General features: G+C 39.7%; 1 protein-coding gene and 1 non-coding gene across 2 annotated transcripts in view; both read right to left on the bottom strand.

Moving 5' to 3' along the window:
• Positions 1–628: 628 nt before the first annotated feature.
• EIF3A (eukaryotic translation initiation factor 3 subunit A) overlaps positions 629–16,715 on the bottom strand; it is a 32,072-nt gene continuing 15,985 nt past the window's right edge. Inside the window, exons 10-22 of the mRNA XM_003409101.4 lie at positions 15,949–16,065; positions 15,538–15,723; positions 14,411–14,758; positions 13,915–14,019; positions 12,648–12,761; positions 10,431–10,553; positions 9,746–9,899; positions 9,133–9,317; positions 7,284–7,366; positions 5,940–6,595; positions 3,866–4,079; positions 2,914–3,095; positions 629–1,870 (exon numbers count right to left, since the gene is read on the bottom strand). Of these exons, the coding sequence (XP_003409149.2) occupies positions 1,635–1,870; positions 2,914–3,095; positions 3,866–4,079; positions 5,940–6,595; positions 7,284–7,366; positions 9,133–9,317; positions 9,746–9,899; positions 10,431–10,553; positions 12,648–12,761; positions 13,915–14,019; positions 14,411–14,758; positions 15,538–15,723; positions 15,949–16,065 (2,703 nt within the window). The 3' untranslated portion in view covers positions 629–1,634. The remainder of the gene's footprint in view (positions 1,871–2,913; positions 3,096–3,865; positions 4,080–5,939; positions 6,596–7,283; positions 7,367–9,132; positions 9,318–9,745; positions 9,900–10,430; positions 10,554–12,647; positions 12,762–13,914; positions 14,020–14,410; positions 14,759–15,537; positions 15,724–15,948; positions 16,066–16,715) is intronic.
• LOC111750386 (small nucleolar RNA SNORA19) lies at positions 16,403–16,532 on the bottom strand. Its single transcript, XR_002785528.1, has one exon. It is a non-coding gene; the product is annotated as a small nucleolar RNA SNORA19 (small nucleolar RNA).

Below are 16,715 nucleotides of genomic sequence, written 5' to 3'. Positions count from 1 at the left end.
GCACACATGTGTAGCTCAGCAGTTCACATGAGTTTTCAGCTGGGGCCCATCTATGCTGTCACAGTTCTCCAGCAGCTGAAGACTCAGAGTAGGTTACTGCCCCAAATACAATCACCAGTCTGAAGTTCACTCATTATGAAAGAAAAGGCCTTTTAAGACTTCCACTTATTCAAACACCAGATATTAACAAAGTGAAATATTTAAAAAGTGGTTTTCCACATGGGTAACAGTGAAAGCTACATCTGATTACTTAGGGATGCGTCAATACGCCCTCTTCTGGCCTTTTAGATGTACCAGCAGGAGTTCTCACCACTATTCAATAAAAAGTGCCTACAGCCACCATAAATGTACCAGTAACATTCTCTGAAACCTACAATGATTTTTCTAATTTCAGGGGGAAATCCAAGGTGGTACACAACACACACAAAATACATAAAAGTTCACAGAAGACAGCATTAAAAAAAAAAAAAACTACAGGGTCCCGCAGTGAGATTTTCAGGGACTCATCATAGCCACATTTGCTTTCTATGTTATTTTCTTAGATTCTGAGACATTTAACAGCAAGTAACACAAACTCAACCAAATATGCAAACTCACCATTATGAACAAAACACTTTAACCACAAATCAACACTAAAACAAATTAAGTATTTTATTTATCACTGAAAAAAAAAACACAGCAGCAAGTTCTGTGTTGGCCTCAGTGAGACCCAACAGTTCTCTTTAACACAGCTCCTGGCCTCCGAAACGGAAGTCAACACAGTCGCTACTACAAAGTACTTGTTGAAAGAATCTATCCTGAAGAGAAAGGAAATTAAGAAAAAGAATTTAAACAATTCCTCCAAACCACACATTTATAAATATTGTGATATTTAAAATGCTTGAAAGGCATGAATTCTCCATTAATGGAAAAGCAGTTTGCTAATGGCAACAGAAAAGAACTCAGCAATAGTTCACCAAATGCTTTAAAATTTAAAAGCTATATTGTTTTGGATTCACACTTCAGCAGTATTCTTGTCATTACAATAATGACTAAATATTTGCTTTATACTCACCTTCACTCAAGTAAAATCTACAGGAAACCCCACTGTATCCAATGCTTGTAATGTTTACTGCACTTAAAAGTGAACTTAAAAAAATTTTAATTTAGTTACTAGTAAATACCTCAGTATCTAAAGAGGTATAATTTCAACAGCTAATGGTGTGAAAATTGTTCAGCTCCACCGTTTTAGACAGTCTTCAAACACATTTTCTATAACAGAACCTTACCTCACTCCAAATTATTTCAAAATCAAAAGAAAAAAGAACAGTTCTATACCAAGATATAGGTGTTACACAATACCTGAAGAGTTCACATTTTCAATTTATTTTTTAGTTTTTCTTTTTTTGTAAACAAATGATTGGTGAAATAATGCAACACCTTAAATTTCAGAAAATGGCATGGTTTTCCAACCTTCTGTAGATACGGTGCATGATCAATCTATCATATAGGATTAATACAAGTTCATGCTTTTCGTGTTATGGTGAAACATTAGTTATAGAATCCAATTTAGACTGGTTGAAGCACAAGTACAATAATCCTTGAATGTGATCAAACCTATGTAAGACACCAGTTTGAATCCATCATCTTGAGACTTAACGTCGCACTGTTGTCCATCCATCTTCATCAGTCTCATTTTTAGTACGACGAAGAGATTCCTTATCTTTCTCAGCTTTCCACGTGGCCTTCTCTTTTTCACCTTCTCTTTCCCGATCTCGTTCTCGTTCTCTTTCTCGATCTCTTGAAAGAGCTGGGGGAGGAACACGGCGAGGGGTGTCCCGTTCTTCTGCCCGGTCCTCTTTCCTGTCATCAGCACGCCTCCAAGAGCTTGCTAAAAAGTTACCCAAAAAAAAAAAAAAAGGGTTAAGTTTGTACCGTTTCCTACTGGCTCAGAATAAACAGAACCTAAGCAAAAGGAATACCTCAAATTACTCAGATATGTCACAGTGAAGTTAACAATATAGAATCACAGAACTAAAAAGCAATAAAAACTAAATAATATTAATGATTCTGATATAATCTATGATAAGACCTTTAAAACAGTACACAGTCTTATAACTCAAAACCTGTGAACAAGAAAAAATGTCCTAATTGCTATAAACCTTCCAGATGAGGTGATAAATCTCTGGCTGATTGAAAAAAATTGAAATTAAAAGGATTTTTTGGTTCTTGTTGAAGAAATTTTAACAGCAAATTAACCACAGAATAGGGAAGTTTTCAATAACAGCTATAATAGAAAAAATATCCACATGATCCAACTGTACAAAGGCTTGCAAGACACATACTTAAGTGATACAGGCATTTTTTACCTAAGTATTTTTTAATTAGTTTCAATTGTTAGAATTTCCGAAAAAACGTTTTACACTTTGGGCTTACTTTAAATAATCAACTATTCAATTTCATAGAGTAAACTTTATCGATAGACACGCTGCTTAATATACAATTTAATTAGTCTACAGTTGTGGGTGCCGTCGCGTTGATTTCAACTCGCAGCAATCCCATGTTAAAGACTAGAACTGCCCTATAGGGTATGCTAGGCTATGATCTTTACGGGAGAAGATTGCCAGCTCTTTCTCCCACAAAATCGCTGGGTGGGTTCAAACCACCAACCTTCCAGTTAGTAGCCAAGTGCTTAACTATTGCACCACCAGGGCTCCTTACGATTAGTCTACTACTGTACTTTGAATTTAGAAATGAGTTTACTTCACAGTTTAGCCATCAAGTAGTCCGTGAAAACCATGAATTCTAAACTGAATAAGTATCTGTTAAAATCTTATTTGTGGTATACATACAATTTAACAGATAATTAAATAAAACCCAAATTCCCTTGGAAATTATTGTTCTGTACTCAGCAACTGTGTGTAACATCTATACCTTCTTCCCGATCTGATCGGAGAGGAGGGCCTCTTCGGTCTCTGTCATCCCGCCTGTCTCTCAGATCACGGCGGTCGTCTCTCTCACGACGACGGTCATCCCTATCCCAGTCATCCCGGCGATTCGAATCTCTCCAGCTCGAAGATTCCTCAGCTGGTCCTCTTCTCCAGCCACCCTCATCTCTGTGGCCATTTGAAATGACAAGTTACATTCTGCTGTTAGCACTATGTGGATACTTTTAAGTGAATACATCATATACAAGTTGGTGCTCTGAGAATTTACAAATGTCACAGGGATAACGCTGAAAACTCCTAACTTAACCTCCATCTGATGCCTCAAGGCACACATAACAAATGAGAAGACCTGGATCTGTGCTGTCCAACACAGCAGCCACTGCCCAAATGTGGCTACTAAATAGTAAATAAATTAAAACTCGCTAAGTCAAGACACTTCCTCAGTTGCACTAACCACGTTCCAAGTGTTCAATAGCCAGAAGTGATTACTGGCTACCACACTGGACAGTACAGACACAGAACGTTTTCAGCCTTGCAGAAAATGGTGTTGGACGGCACTAGTCTAGATTTACCAGTACAAAGCCACTTAGGTCAGAGTGGGAGCTCGAACTTTTACCACTGATAAAAAGTAAAAAGACTTTCACAATTTAATTGGAATAAAACTGACTGATCTAAACCACAGGGAAAAAGCAATGGCAAGCAAAGGGACCTGGACTGGTTCTGTTACCAGTTTACAACCTGTACACAGTTACACAGCTTAAACCTCAATTTTCTTGCTTTGTTAATAAGCATCCAATTAGATGACCCCTAAAATTCTTTCTAAAAAAAATTTCTTGAGGGGGTACTATGGTTCTAACAGAAAAATAGGGAACAAGAAGCACCTTTTCTCAAGTGTAACTTGGAAGACATCACAAACAGTCTTAATTAGAATGCCAAACCTAGGTCGTCGGAAGCGATCCTCTCGATCCCCATCTCGCTCTCTGTCTCTTTCTCTGTCCCGTTCTCGCTCAGGATCCCTTTCGTGCTCATCCCGATCTTGATTCTCTCTATCCCTCTCTTTTTCTCTATCCCATTCGGAGTCTTCTGATAGTCTCGATTCTTGGCGTGGACCCCAACTGTTCTCTCTGGCTTTTTCTCTATCTCTCCATCCACCTATTTTTTGAAAAAAATCAAAAATTTTTTTCCACCCAAGAAACAGACTGGAACCATGAGCAGCGAAGTTAATGTTGACACTGCTCCATCAGCATTCTAAAGACTAATTAAGCCACTCCCACCTCGTTAAACAAAAAAGAAAACCACCACCACTTACCTCACTTCAAAGAACCACCAGCTCCTGTTTATGACTATCACAGTTTTCCTACCTTGTATACTTAGAGAAAATTTACCGTCTGGACTGGATATCCCACGAAATACTATCACTGATAAACTGATAGTTAATTGTTGCAATGCAGAGATTTTGGGTATTAAAATCTGTTCTCACAGTAAACAGACTGCTCATTTAAACAGAAAACTTAAAGGGTGAGGGGTAAGATCTAGAAATCTGAGATGCAGATACAGCTCAAATTTTAAGTTCATTTAGACCCTGCAACATTTTCAAAGTCTTCATGGCAAGAAAGACTCTTTCCTTTCATATTCCTGCCCTCCACCATTTACCACCCACCTGGTCATAAAACAAGGCTAAATCCTTTAATCCTGCCCAATATCGCACTTAGCCACGGGATGTCCAAATACATTATGTATGTGTAAGTATATATACACACTTACGCACTCAAGAGGCCAAAGGAACTATCGATTTCAATGAAAATATACTACGGCTGCAAAGCTAGTATCACTATAGTTAACATCGGTATTACCGTGGGCCAAAGCAGTAGTCTAAACCCTATGCATATATTAACTCATTCAATCCTCTCCAGAGCTCTGAGAAGTACTATTATCCTCACTTTACCTGAAGGATAACAAAGTGGCTCACGGTTAGGCGAGTGGAATGAGATGAGACTGGAGGTAGCTTCAGACATATGCAACCGAAATTGACAAGGGTAAAGGCAGGAAAGCCACTCACTTAAATGCGTTTTATAAGGGATTGCTCTGGTTACTGCACCAAGAATGGAAGTGGGCATGAGAGGGCCAACAAAGACCAGAGCTCCAAAAAGAATGATGGTGGCCCAAACGAAGCACAAGCAGAGGAAATAGAGAAGTGAGCAGATTTAAAGAACATTTAAAATACAAACGTGAACTACGTGAAAGATTTAAGACAAAGGCTGGAAAAGAGCAGAGTCAAGGAGAAAGCCCAGATTTCTAGCTCATGCAATTAGGTGGGCAGCGGTGCCCCTTACTGAGGCATGAGCCACCGGGAGGGAGGGGGCACGTGGGTTCAGTTTTGGACAGGTTGGGTCTCAAGTGCCCACAGGACTTCCAGATGGAAATATGCAGTGTGCAGTTGGAAATACAGGACTGACAGTGAGGGAAGCAGCAGTCACCTGAAGAAGAAACCACAGACGTGTATACAGTTGCTCAAGAATTAAGATGTGTGAAAAGAAACAAACGGAGAAAGGCCGGAACTGAGATAACAGCTCTTCCAGGAGCCATCCCATCCCCTGGTTGACAGAAGTACAGAGATTTGGTAAGAGTACATTTTATATTTATTTTTAAGAGGAGGCTAGTCCAGAACAGAACCTACAAAGAAAACTTAAAGGATAGGCACAGGAAGAAGATCCTGCAAAGAAGCAGTCAAGAAGGCAGAAGGAAAACAAAAAGCATGATTATCAGCAAAGCAGAAAAGGGGGTCATCTAGCTTGCTTTTGTGTGTGGGACACTGAAGGCAACCGTTTAACATAAAAGCCACTGCATGGGTGTTCAAGGATAGATGGATGACGGGCCGGTTTTATCCAGAAAATGATAGCGAGTAAGTAGCCCAATCTCTGTACGTTATCTGCCCAACAGAAGTTAGCTTTCTACAGGTAAACACACGGAGTGGAGTCTATGATGCACCCAGTCTGGTTTTCAGAATCTTACCTGGCTTGCCAAATGGTCTCCAGGGACCAGGTCTGGAGTCGTCGCCTCGCCTGGGAATCCGATCGTCATCAGCACGTCTGGAGAGCCGATCATCATCCAGGCTGCGCCGAGGAGGCCCCCTGTCATCGTCTGCACCACGCCTGGAAATTCTATCATCGTCGGTATTCCTCCAAGGTCCTCGGTCATCATCCAACCCACGCCTGGGACCCCGGTCCTCATCCGTGCCCCGCCTGGGACCCCGATCATCGTCAGCACTGCGCCAGGATGATCGCTCATCGTCAGCAACGCCTCGCCGCAGCCCCCGGTCCTCATCCATCCCACGTCTTGGTCCTCTGTCCTCATCAGCTGTTCGCCAGGTTCTGTCGTCATCCAGTCCTCGTCTGGGTGGTCGGTCATCATCGGTGTGACGCCAGCTTGCCCGATCTTCGTCACCAATTCGTCTGAGAGGTCTGTCGTCATCTGTCCCTCGGCGGGAGAACCGATCGTCATCAGGACCACGTCTAAGGCCTCTATCTTCATCCGTGCCTCGACGGGGAAGCCGATCGTCCTCTGCTCTGACACAAGACTCTCTTTCTTCAGTGTCCCCCAAGCGCCGTGGTCGATCTTCATCTCTTCTAAGGACCCTGTCCTCATCCCGCCCTTCACGTCTCCAATCCCTATAGTGCAAAAGCCAAACATTTTTAAAAGTAAATGAAAAGAACATATGATCCTTTTTTAATTTTTTATCTTACTCATTATTAAAAGGCACTTCAAAAAAAAAAAAAAAAAAATCACTTCACGTCCGTGGCCAATAGATCTGACAAGGACGCTAAGTTCTCCCAATGGGGAAAGAACAGTTTCTTTGATAAATGCTGCCTGAGCTAGTTTTCCACATACCAAAAAAAAGAAGCTGGACCCATATACAAAAATTAGCTCAAAATGGAGCAAATACCTACATGTAAGAACTTAAAACAAGCAAAATTACAGAGAAAAATACAGGAATTATTCTTCAAGATCTTCTTCTCAGTAACAGATTCTCAAAAGTATAAGCAACTAAAGACAGAACAGATAAACTGGACTTTTTCACAACAGCTAAAAGGTGCAAACAATCCAAGTGCCCATTAACAGATAAACGGGTACATGAAATGTGGTACTGCAATACAATGGAGTATTATTCAGCCATAAAGAAAAAGGAAGTTCTGATGCGCACCATGACACGGATGAACCTTGAAAACGTTATGCTGAGTGAATTAAGTCAGGCACAAAAGGACAAATGTTGCATGATCCCACTTAAATAAAATATCCAGAATAAGATATTAACAGGACCTATAATAAGTTGGTACTATTTTCCTTAACTCTACTTACTTTTCTGGTGGGCCTCTTCTCCATTCAGAGTCTACTTCAGGTCCTTTTCTCCACGTGCTTTCTGAATCTCCCCAGCGAGAATCCTACATTTACCAAAGTCAGCAAGAAATAATACACTGGCAACAGTTTATTACAATTTCCAGTATTACCAAGTGAACATTTTTGTACTTATGTTAAATGATCTCAGATCCTTAAATATAAGCAATTTTTAAATTTTAATTTTTTTTTTTAAATCTGCAGAACAGATTGACAGTAAAGTGAAACTGATATTTTAAACTCCACAGATTTTCTCTGACCTGGAAACTCTCTTTAGAGACTACGCAAAAAAAAAAAGAAAAAAAAAAGCCTAGTGTCCCCAAACGTCCATCACAGTGCCTACTAGGCAGAAAAAGTAAATGAAATGTCTGAAAGGGAATGATTATATGAACAGTATGTCCCTCTTCAAAATTTTACATGGTCACTCAAGTTTATGTAAAGGGTGTGGGGGAGGTCCGCAACACTTACATTCAAACCTGCTACAACCTGTACAAAGGAAAAAGCACACAATTTTAAACACATGCACCCTAGAACAGAAACTGAGGGCTGCTACAAAGGTAAGCTAAGGGCATACTCAGACAAATAAGAACTCTGTGGAAGATCTCTAATACTCTGTGGGAAGATGGTTCGCAACCGGACAAACTACTGTTCAACTGTGAGAGAAAAACAAGAACTCCTGAAACATACACAAAGACAATTTTTGTCTAACGACAAGCTATTTAAAATAAAAACTCATCTGAAAAGAGGAAAAACACGATACAGCGTTTTAAAAAAAGTTTTTTGCTAATATGGCTATAAAACTGAAAGCAACTATGCAATGAGTCCTAAGTAGAGGATTAACATAAGGTGATGTTGTGGAAGTAAAAATATCCAGCTGACTGCAATAAAACACAAGAAACACAGGCACGCTCAAAATGTGCTTCGTTCTAAGGAGGAAGGGAGTTCTCAATTTACAGGCTCTGGAAGTACAGGTAGATTTGGCAGAAAAATTAACAGTAATCACTAAAAGAACAGAGAATATGAAAATGTACTGGGAAAAGTTTATAAATTCACCTCAAGACAAGAAGCGGTGGTAGGGACCTGGAGGCAATTATAAAGTTCCAAATCAAACGTTAAGAAGAAGACCAAAGACAGGCTAAATATCAACAGATCAGAGACAGAAGGGTAGTAAGCAACACAGGCAAAAGAAAAGGATCTGAATTAAGGCAAGAGCTGTAGGGACAGAGAGGAAAGGGAAGGGTTAGATGCCAAACGCAGTACATAAGTGGGTTTAACAGCAATCGGAGAGGGAAATCCAGAAACAAAAGACAGGGAGGCAAAGACAGATCAGTTTTGGACATGAGGAGGTATTAAAAATACTCAGGTATCTTCAACAGCAACAAAAAAAACTGAGCAGCTTTTGAATCACCTGGGAATGGGGATAATGATCCAGAAAGTTTGGGGCTGGGCTTGCGACTGCATTTCTAGCCAACTCCCATGTGATGCACACACACCTTTGAGTGCCAAGGATTCAGAGAACATCCATCATCCTCTAAAGTCACAGCACCTTCTCTGAGGGAACACGGGAACAGACCCTCATCCACAGCACTAAGGAGTGCTAACTTTTGACAAAGAGTTTCGTGAGATTCATTCTTACTGACGAGTAATCTAAACTGAAGCCTGTAAACGCCCAGTTCTGCCAAGACACGTCTAGCTTCTTTCACTTTAGGAACGTTCTGTCTTCGAGAGACAAATTGATATTAGTCTTTCAAAACTCTCACACAAGAAAACTGGCTGATAGACTCACAACAAACACAATGGCTTTTATACTCACCTTTCTAGAAAGTGGGTCATCACCAAGCCTTCTCTCTTCCTCTCTACGACGTTCTCTCTCTTCAATTTCCAACTCTCTCTGGCGTTTTTTCCTTTCTACTTCTTCTAATTTCTTGACATGCTCTTGATATTCTCGCAGCTCTTCCTCACGCTTTGCTCGCTCAGCTCGCTCTCGCTCTTCGCGCTCTAAATAATCCATTAGGTTAGAAAGTGTGCCTAACACCAGCGTCTTTCCCCTGGTGCTTATCTGCTTCCCTGGTACCAAACACGCAGTGTTTATAGACGTAAATTCCTTTTAAAATTTTTAAAACTGCTAAATGGCAGAAAACATTCAACAAAATACTATGCCACTCAGCATGAACATTAATGGAATGATGATAAAAAGCCTTCATTTTTACAGAATATTTAAAAAGTGGAAACAAACTGGTAGAGGATGTAACATCCTCACATAAAACAAACTGGGGATGATTAAGTTAGGTTCCCGGGCTCTGAGAACCAGGACAACTAAGAAGTCAACTACCCTGATTGCTGTATTTTCTAAAGAAAGACTGCTCTCAGCTGGATCTACTATCAGCCTTGCCTTCCCCTACCTGGCAGTCCCAGGCTACAGATACCTTTGAGCATTTGCTCTTCAGCCCTCCTCTGCTCCTCCTCCTGTTTTTCTCTGTAGTAAGTTACTCTGCGTTCTTCTTTACGTTGCCTTTTACGTTCTTCCAAACGATTATGTCTTTCTTCTGCTAGTCGCTCTTCGAATTGTTTAAGTTTCTCCTGCAATTGAATAAGCAGCCCCAAAAAAGCATTTCAAGAGCTAGAAGCTAACAGTAACCTTTAAATTTGCAAGTCATGTTTCTTAAAATGCCAAAAAATAACCTTCAAGTACAAAAAAACAAAACTTCCAAATGACTGTTGCAGATTTTCTAGTACGCCAGTGGTTTTTTAAAAAATCTAAACATTTTTAAAAATTGTTATATTTTAAAAATAATACCCAACGGGTTCACTTTTACACAAAGTCAAATGATTAAACAAGAACTTAAGACCAAGATACTTTAGTTGTCTTTCTGAATCAAACAACAAAGTTTTAAAAAGCAGACTCCATGCAGTCCACTTTAGCCTTCAGAAAAAAAATTTAGAGATGGCTGGCTAGCCTTTAAAATATTGTCAAGAAAGTCTCTATTAGAATATTATTTGAATGACTATTACAAATGTTAACTCAAAATATATCACTGTATTAAAGTAAAACTTTTAAGGCAAAACTAAAAAGTTCATGAATTAACTCTTCCCGGAAACCAGTATGTTCACCTCATAAACGGACTGCCGCGCGGCCTTGAGTCTCATTACAAATAAATCTCTGTCTTCAAGCATTCGTGACATTCGGTTCTTATGTTCAAGAGCTTTCTCACGTTCTAGCTGCATGGTAGTTATCTGCAAATACATAATACAAAGTTAATTTCAAAGTGTTCATTATGGGATTACTAATTTAGCCCTCAACAAAATTCCTGATGCCCGAAGATCTGGAGACTTAGAAGCAGCTCCTTAGCCCATTCCATCTTGCCATCAAATGAAAGGGAAGCTACCATCTGTGCCAAGAAGTCCTCAGGAAGACAAGTAGGGACAAAGAGCAGATAAAGGAGGCCTGGGACATCTGTAAAATGAGTTTTTCTTTGGCCCGCTGGCGCCAGAAGTTACAAAGTAAAAACCGTAACACATGTGATAAAACTAAATACCACACGGTTTGCTGTTGTCAGTTACTGCCAAGTTGATTTTGACTCACGGCGATCACGTGTGTTACAGGGCAGACATGCTCCCTAGGGTTTTGACTGTACTCTTTTTTAATTGTGTTTTAGGCAAAAGTTTACAGGTCGAGTTAATTCCTCATACAAAAATTTATACAGATACTGTTTTATGACCCTCGTTGCAATCCCTATAATGTGACAGCACTCTCTCCCTTCCCACCTTGTTTGCTGTGTCCATTCAACCAGTTCCTATTCCTTTCTGCCTTCTCATCCCACCTCTTGACAGAAGCCACCCATTTAGTCTCGTGTATCTACTTGAACTAAGAAGCACACTCTTCACGAGTATTATTTTGTTTTATAGTCCAGACTAATCTTTGTCCGAAGAGTTGGCTTCGGGAATGGTTTTAGTTCTGGGTTAACAGAGAGTCTGGAAGCCATGTCTTCTGGGATTCCTCTAGTCTCAAACCACTAAGGCTAGTCTTTTTATGTGAACTTCAATTCTGCCCCACACTTTTCTCCTGCTCCGTCAGGGCCTCTCTGTTGTGTTCCCTGTTAGAGTGGTCACTGGTAAGAGCTGGGCACCATGTAGTTCTTCTAGTCTCAGGTTGATGGAGGCTCTGGTTTATGTGGCCCTTCTGTCTCTTGGGCTAGCATTTTACCCGTGTCTTTGGTGTTCTTCATCCTCCTTTGCTCTGGGTGGGTTGGGACCATTGGCTGTAACCTTAACAGATCGCCAGGCCTTTTCTTCTGCTGTACCACCAGGTGGGTTCAAACCACCAATCTTGAGGTTCACAGTCAAGCACAAACTATTTGTGCCACTCAGGGACCTTACCACATGGTGTGCGGTGTAATTACATTTCTTCTTCATCAAAAACAACTGGAGGTCAAGGCAGGTGGCTTTTCCTTTTGGGGCCCAAGTGAAAAAGCAGAATTCCCCAGGGCAGAGGCTGCAGCAGATCACCCCAGCTACTTCACATGATTTGCAGCACTTTCCTTCCTCTAATACGTTCACAGTATTGACATACATTCAGAGTCAGCATAACGTGTCCAACTTCTTTAAAAAACTGGAAGAACAGCCAACACTTCCTGTTCCAGACCCCTCAGAGGCAACAATCAGGTGGAAACAAAAAACGGGCTGCATTCTCCACACAGGTCTCCACAGGTGCGTGCTCCCTCCTGCCTGTGGTTACCTGTTTGTTTTCCAAACAGGATCAGCTCACTCATTTTTGTTACACAATTGGCCTCTGCAGGCATCTGCAAACCCTGTTTTGGTATCACCAGGTAAATGTAACACAAAACGACAGAATTATAAAATTAGCTGCACAGTCACAAAACACCACATCCTGCAGGATTCCATTAAATGAAATGTCCAGAATTGGCAAATCTATGTATAGAAAATAGATTAGTCATTGCCTAGTGGCTGAGGGGCGTAGAGATGGGAAGTGGGGAGAGACTGTTAATGGATACAGTTTCTTTTTGGTGTGATGAAAATGTTCTAAAATTAGATTGAGTGATAGCTGCACACCTTTGTATTCTAAAAATCACGAGTTGCACACTTTAAGTGGTGAGTTGTATGGTATGTAAATATCTCAATAAAACTGCTTTAAAAATGAGCTGTTTAGCTGTCATTTGTATTTATAAGGTTCATTTTCAATCTCTGTGAAAATTTATACACAGTCACTAGAGCACCAGAAAACAAATTTTGAAACCCAGTCCCATTACTGGCAGAAAATTTAATTATCGCTTACAATCTAGAAATACTACAATTAAATGAAAAACTTACTCTTTCTTCTTCTTGCTGTTCCCACAGATCCATGTCTTTAATTCTCTGTTCTTCGTAAGCACTCTTTATCAAAGGAATTTCTTCCAAACGTTTAGCTCTTTCAAAATAGTCAATCTGAAAACAAACAAACAAAAAAAATTAACCAGTCTTAAGAGATTTTTTTTTTTAAGAGATATAAACAAACCAGACTCTGAAAAAAAATTTGCAAAACACACATCTGATAAAGGACTTTCAAGAAAAAGGAAACAAACAATACAAATGAAAATGGGCAAAAGCACTGAACAGACCCTCACCAATGGTACAAAGATGGCATATAAGCATATGAATACATGTTCAACACTGTATGTCATTAAGGAACCGCAAATAAAAACCAGATACCACTACACACTTATTAGAATGGTTAAAACACAAAACACCGACAACACCCAAGGCCAGCGAGGATGTGGAAGAACAGACACTCTCAAATTCATCGCTGGTAGACATGCAAAACGGTATGACCACTTTGGGATAGTCTGGCAGTTTTTTACAAAGCTAAACATACAGGCTTACCACCGATGATCCAGCAGTCACACTACTATGTATTACCCAAATAAATTTAAAGCTGTCCACACATAAATCTACCTATGTTTGTATTTTTAATGGCTTTATTCATAATTGCCAAAAGCTGGAAGCTGCCAAGATGTGCTTCAATAGGTGAATACATAAGCTGTGATACACCCATACGATGGAGTATTATTCAGGGGAAAAAAAAAGGGCTATCAAGCTATGACAAGACAGAAAAGCCTTAATACATATTGCGAATTAAAGAAGCTAGTCTGAACAAACTACACACTCCATGATTCCAATTCTATGACATTCTGGAAAAGGCAAAACTAGAGAGAGAATAAAAAAGTTCAGTGGCTGCCAGGTGTTCAGGGGGAGGGAGTGAGTGATGAACGGGTGAAGCACAAGGCATTTTAAAGGTGGTGAAACTATTCTGCAGGACACTGTAACAGTGGATACATGACATCATGACTGTACAACACAAAGTGAACTCTAATGTGAACCAGGGACTTTAGCTAACAGCATATCAATACTGGTTATCAGTGCTAACAAACGTAACACACCAAAGCAGGATGTATTAATAATAAAAGAAACTATGTGCAGGAGGGAGAAGGGTTTGTGGGAACCCTGAACTTTCTATTTAACTTTTCCGCAAACTAAAACTTCTCTGAAAAATAAAGTGTATTCGTTTTTTCCTTAAAAATTTACCAGTCTATTCATTTACCTTCTTTTCTTGATTCTTTAGGCGTTCTTGGAGTTCCTTCTTTTCTTTCTCCAGTTGTTCAACCTGTTTGGCCATAATGAAATCTGGATCCAATTCTTCGAGGTCCTGAAAAAAACATGCACCATCTTTAATGAGAATATAAAAGTCAACACAGCAGCTTCCTAGAATCAGGTCCTAAATTACTTTTCTTTAATGAGTGTCAATTTAGACAACAGGGAAAAATACACAATCTTAACATCTACCTCTCCCTCCACTCTGCAATAAACATGGTATCTACCTAAACTCAACTGACACAATGAATGCAGTGACTAAAAAGTTCACAGAACAATTAAAAAACAAATGTGTACTCACAGATTTAGTTAATGACCCAGCTGTACACTGCTAAAATAACCCAGTAATCCACAATAAATCGGTAAACGGTAAAGAACTCCGGCTCTAAGATTACAAAAGACCTGGATAAAATGAACAATTTAATGAGCGGACATATGCTACGTACTTCAATATCGATATCTTTGAATGCTTTGGCACCTAGTTCCGTTTTCTTTATCTGCTCCAAACGCTCACGAACGGTTTTCTTCTTAATTTGTTCGTGTTCCTGTAAAATACGCTCCTTCTCTCTCTCCTTAGCCTCCTGTCGCAGTCTCTCTTCTTCAGCCTTCCGTACTTTCTGGAGTTCAGCTTCCCTCTGCTCCAACTCTTCTTTCTCACGCTGAATATTCAGACTCTCAAGCCGTTCTTTCCTTTCCTCAATTGTCTGACGGCGAGCCAGGATACGTTGATGTTCTTTTCGTGAATTTTTTAGGTATGCGTTAACAGCTAACTGATGCTGTTCTTCCTTCTCTTGCTTCAAAAACAAACAAATTTAAAAAATGCATTAAAAGTTACATAGCATATAGTATATTAAAGCCTCTCAAAAATTAACAAAATGTACAAACATATATGTTACTCTACTGTATTTGCATTTAATAATGGAAAATGACATTATTCGAGCTACTAGTTCCTTATACCCAATACTGTGGTGCTACTCCTAGTCAATCTTTTAACAGCCATGAAGCTGGAGAATCTTTACTGGTAAGTCAACTTTTCTCTACCCCAAATCTACTTTAAAGTGTTTAAGCCAAACAAGAGAAGAACTTTAGCAGAGAGAAAAAGCCCCATCAATGGTAATACTTTTAATTATTCTGGGGAACATGACGCGTACAGCCTGCTGTTTTATGTAGCACTACCCCTATTTTGGAAACCCTGGTAGCATGGCGATTATGAGCTACAGCCGCTAACCAAAAGGTCAGCAGTTCAAATCCACCAGGCACTCCTTGTAAACCGTATGGGACAATTCTACTCTGTCCTATAGGATCACCATGAGTCAAAACTGACTCAATGGTTAACGGGTTTTTGGTTTTGGTATCCATATTTTACTACATTATCTGTGATTTATTTCATGGACCGTAGCTCAATAATCCACATATCTGACAACAACATTTGACAAAAATAACTACCAAGCATAACCAAATAGAAAACATATAAATCCCTTCTCTCAGACATCACCTCAAACCTTTTTGTGAAAGACATGACCTAAGAATCCCTCAAAAATTCCTATAGTTCATATACCCCATAGATGCCTACCAGAATATGGGCTGGCTTAATAACTTCAAGCGCTTTGGCAAGTACTGAGGACATGGCTGTCAGCTGATTTCTTATCTGTTCTGAAGGCATGCTTTGCAGATGAGGACCAAGCGGAGCATCTTCTCGAGTAGCATAATTCAAATCAGATCCAAAACTAAGGGTCCGAGAAGAGTGGTCAATACGAACCTTTGAAAATTGAAAGAAATTATCGTCAGCAGGTAAACCTGCATGCAAACATGAAGTCATTCCACAAAATAACTTCTAGCTGAGAAAAAGATAAGCCAATCTTTTAGAAGATCTTTTCAGTAAAGGTTTAAGAGTGCCACTGTACCAAAAGCTAAGAAACAAAGGACATCTGACTTTCCCATCCTCAAAAGCCTTCCACACCTCAGTGTCCCTTACAGCACATACCTGCAGGTCACAGTGCCTGGCTGCATCTACTATGGCCCGTTCCAGTTGGAAAGCATCAACAAAAGGAACCAGAGAAGTCAAACGAGAAAACTCAATGCTCTGATAAATTTGTGCCACCTGCGTAAAAAACACAAGGTTAACACTAGTCGCTGCCATTTATTCAGCAGCTTCTACGTGCAGACTCACGACAGCCCTAAGAAGGGGAAATTATGCCCATTCATCAGGGGAAAAAAATGAAGCTCAGAGGATTTGTTTAACGGTATATTACTAGAGCTAGAGTTCTAATTCAAGGCTATCTATTCCAAAGCCCTGCTTTGAAGCAGCACATTACACCATTCCTCAAATAAGCTTTTCTCATCCCAGTTTAGTAAAATAAGAAGCCTAAATGATAACATATTTATAGATAAAAACCTGCTGCTTAACTAATTCATCTGAGCATTTGTTATCAAATTTCGTTTGTCTGAAGGAGACTGGCAGCATTACTACTTAGTTATACTGCTAATTAACCTTCAACTATTTGTATAGCACAAAAGAAATAACACTGCTCACAAATATAAAAGAAAGCAGGTCAGTGAAATGTGCACAAATGCAACACAAAAGAGGCCCCCAAGAATGAAACAAAGAGAAGCCAGAACAGAAACATTTAAGCCATATTATAAATAACATTTAAACTTACTTAAGAAGCAGGAATAAAATATGTTAAAAGATTGGTAATACTTGGTGTTAGAAGGCTCTCTAATTGACTGTTGGTGGGAGGGACCATGAAT

This window comes from Loxodonta africana, chromosome 16 (assembly GCF_030014295.1).
Source record: "Loxodonta africana isolate mLoxAfr1 chromosome 16, mLoxAfr1.hap2, whole genome shotgun sequence".
Lineage (NCBI taxonomy): Eukaryota > Metazoa > Chordata > Mammalia > Proboscidea > Elephantidae > Loxodonta > Loxodonta africana.
This window is presented reverse-complemented; position numbering and strand designations above follow the sequence as displayed.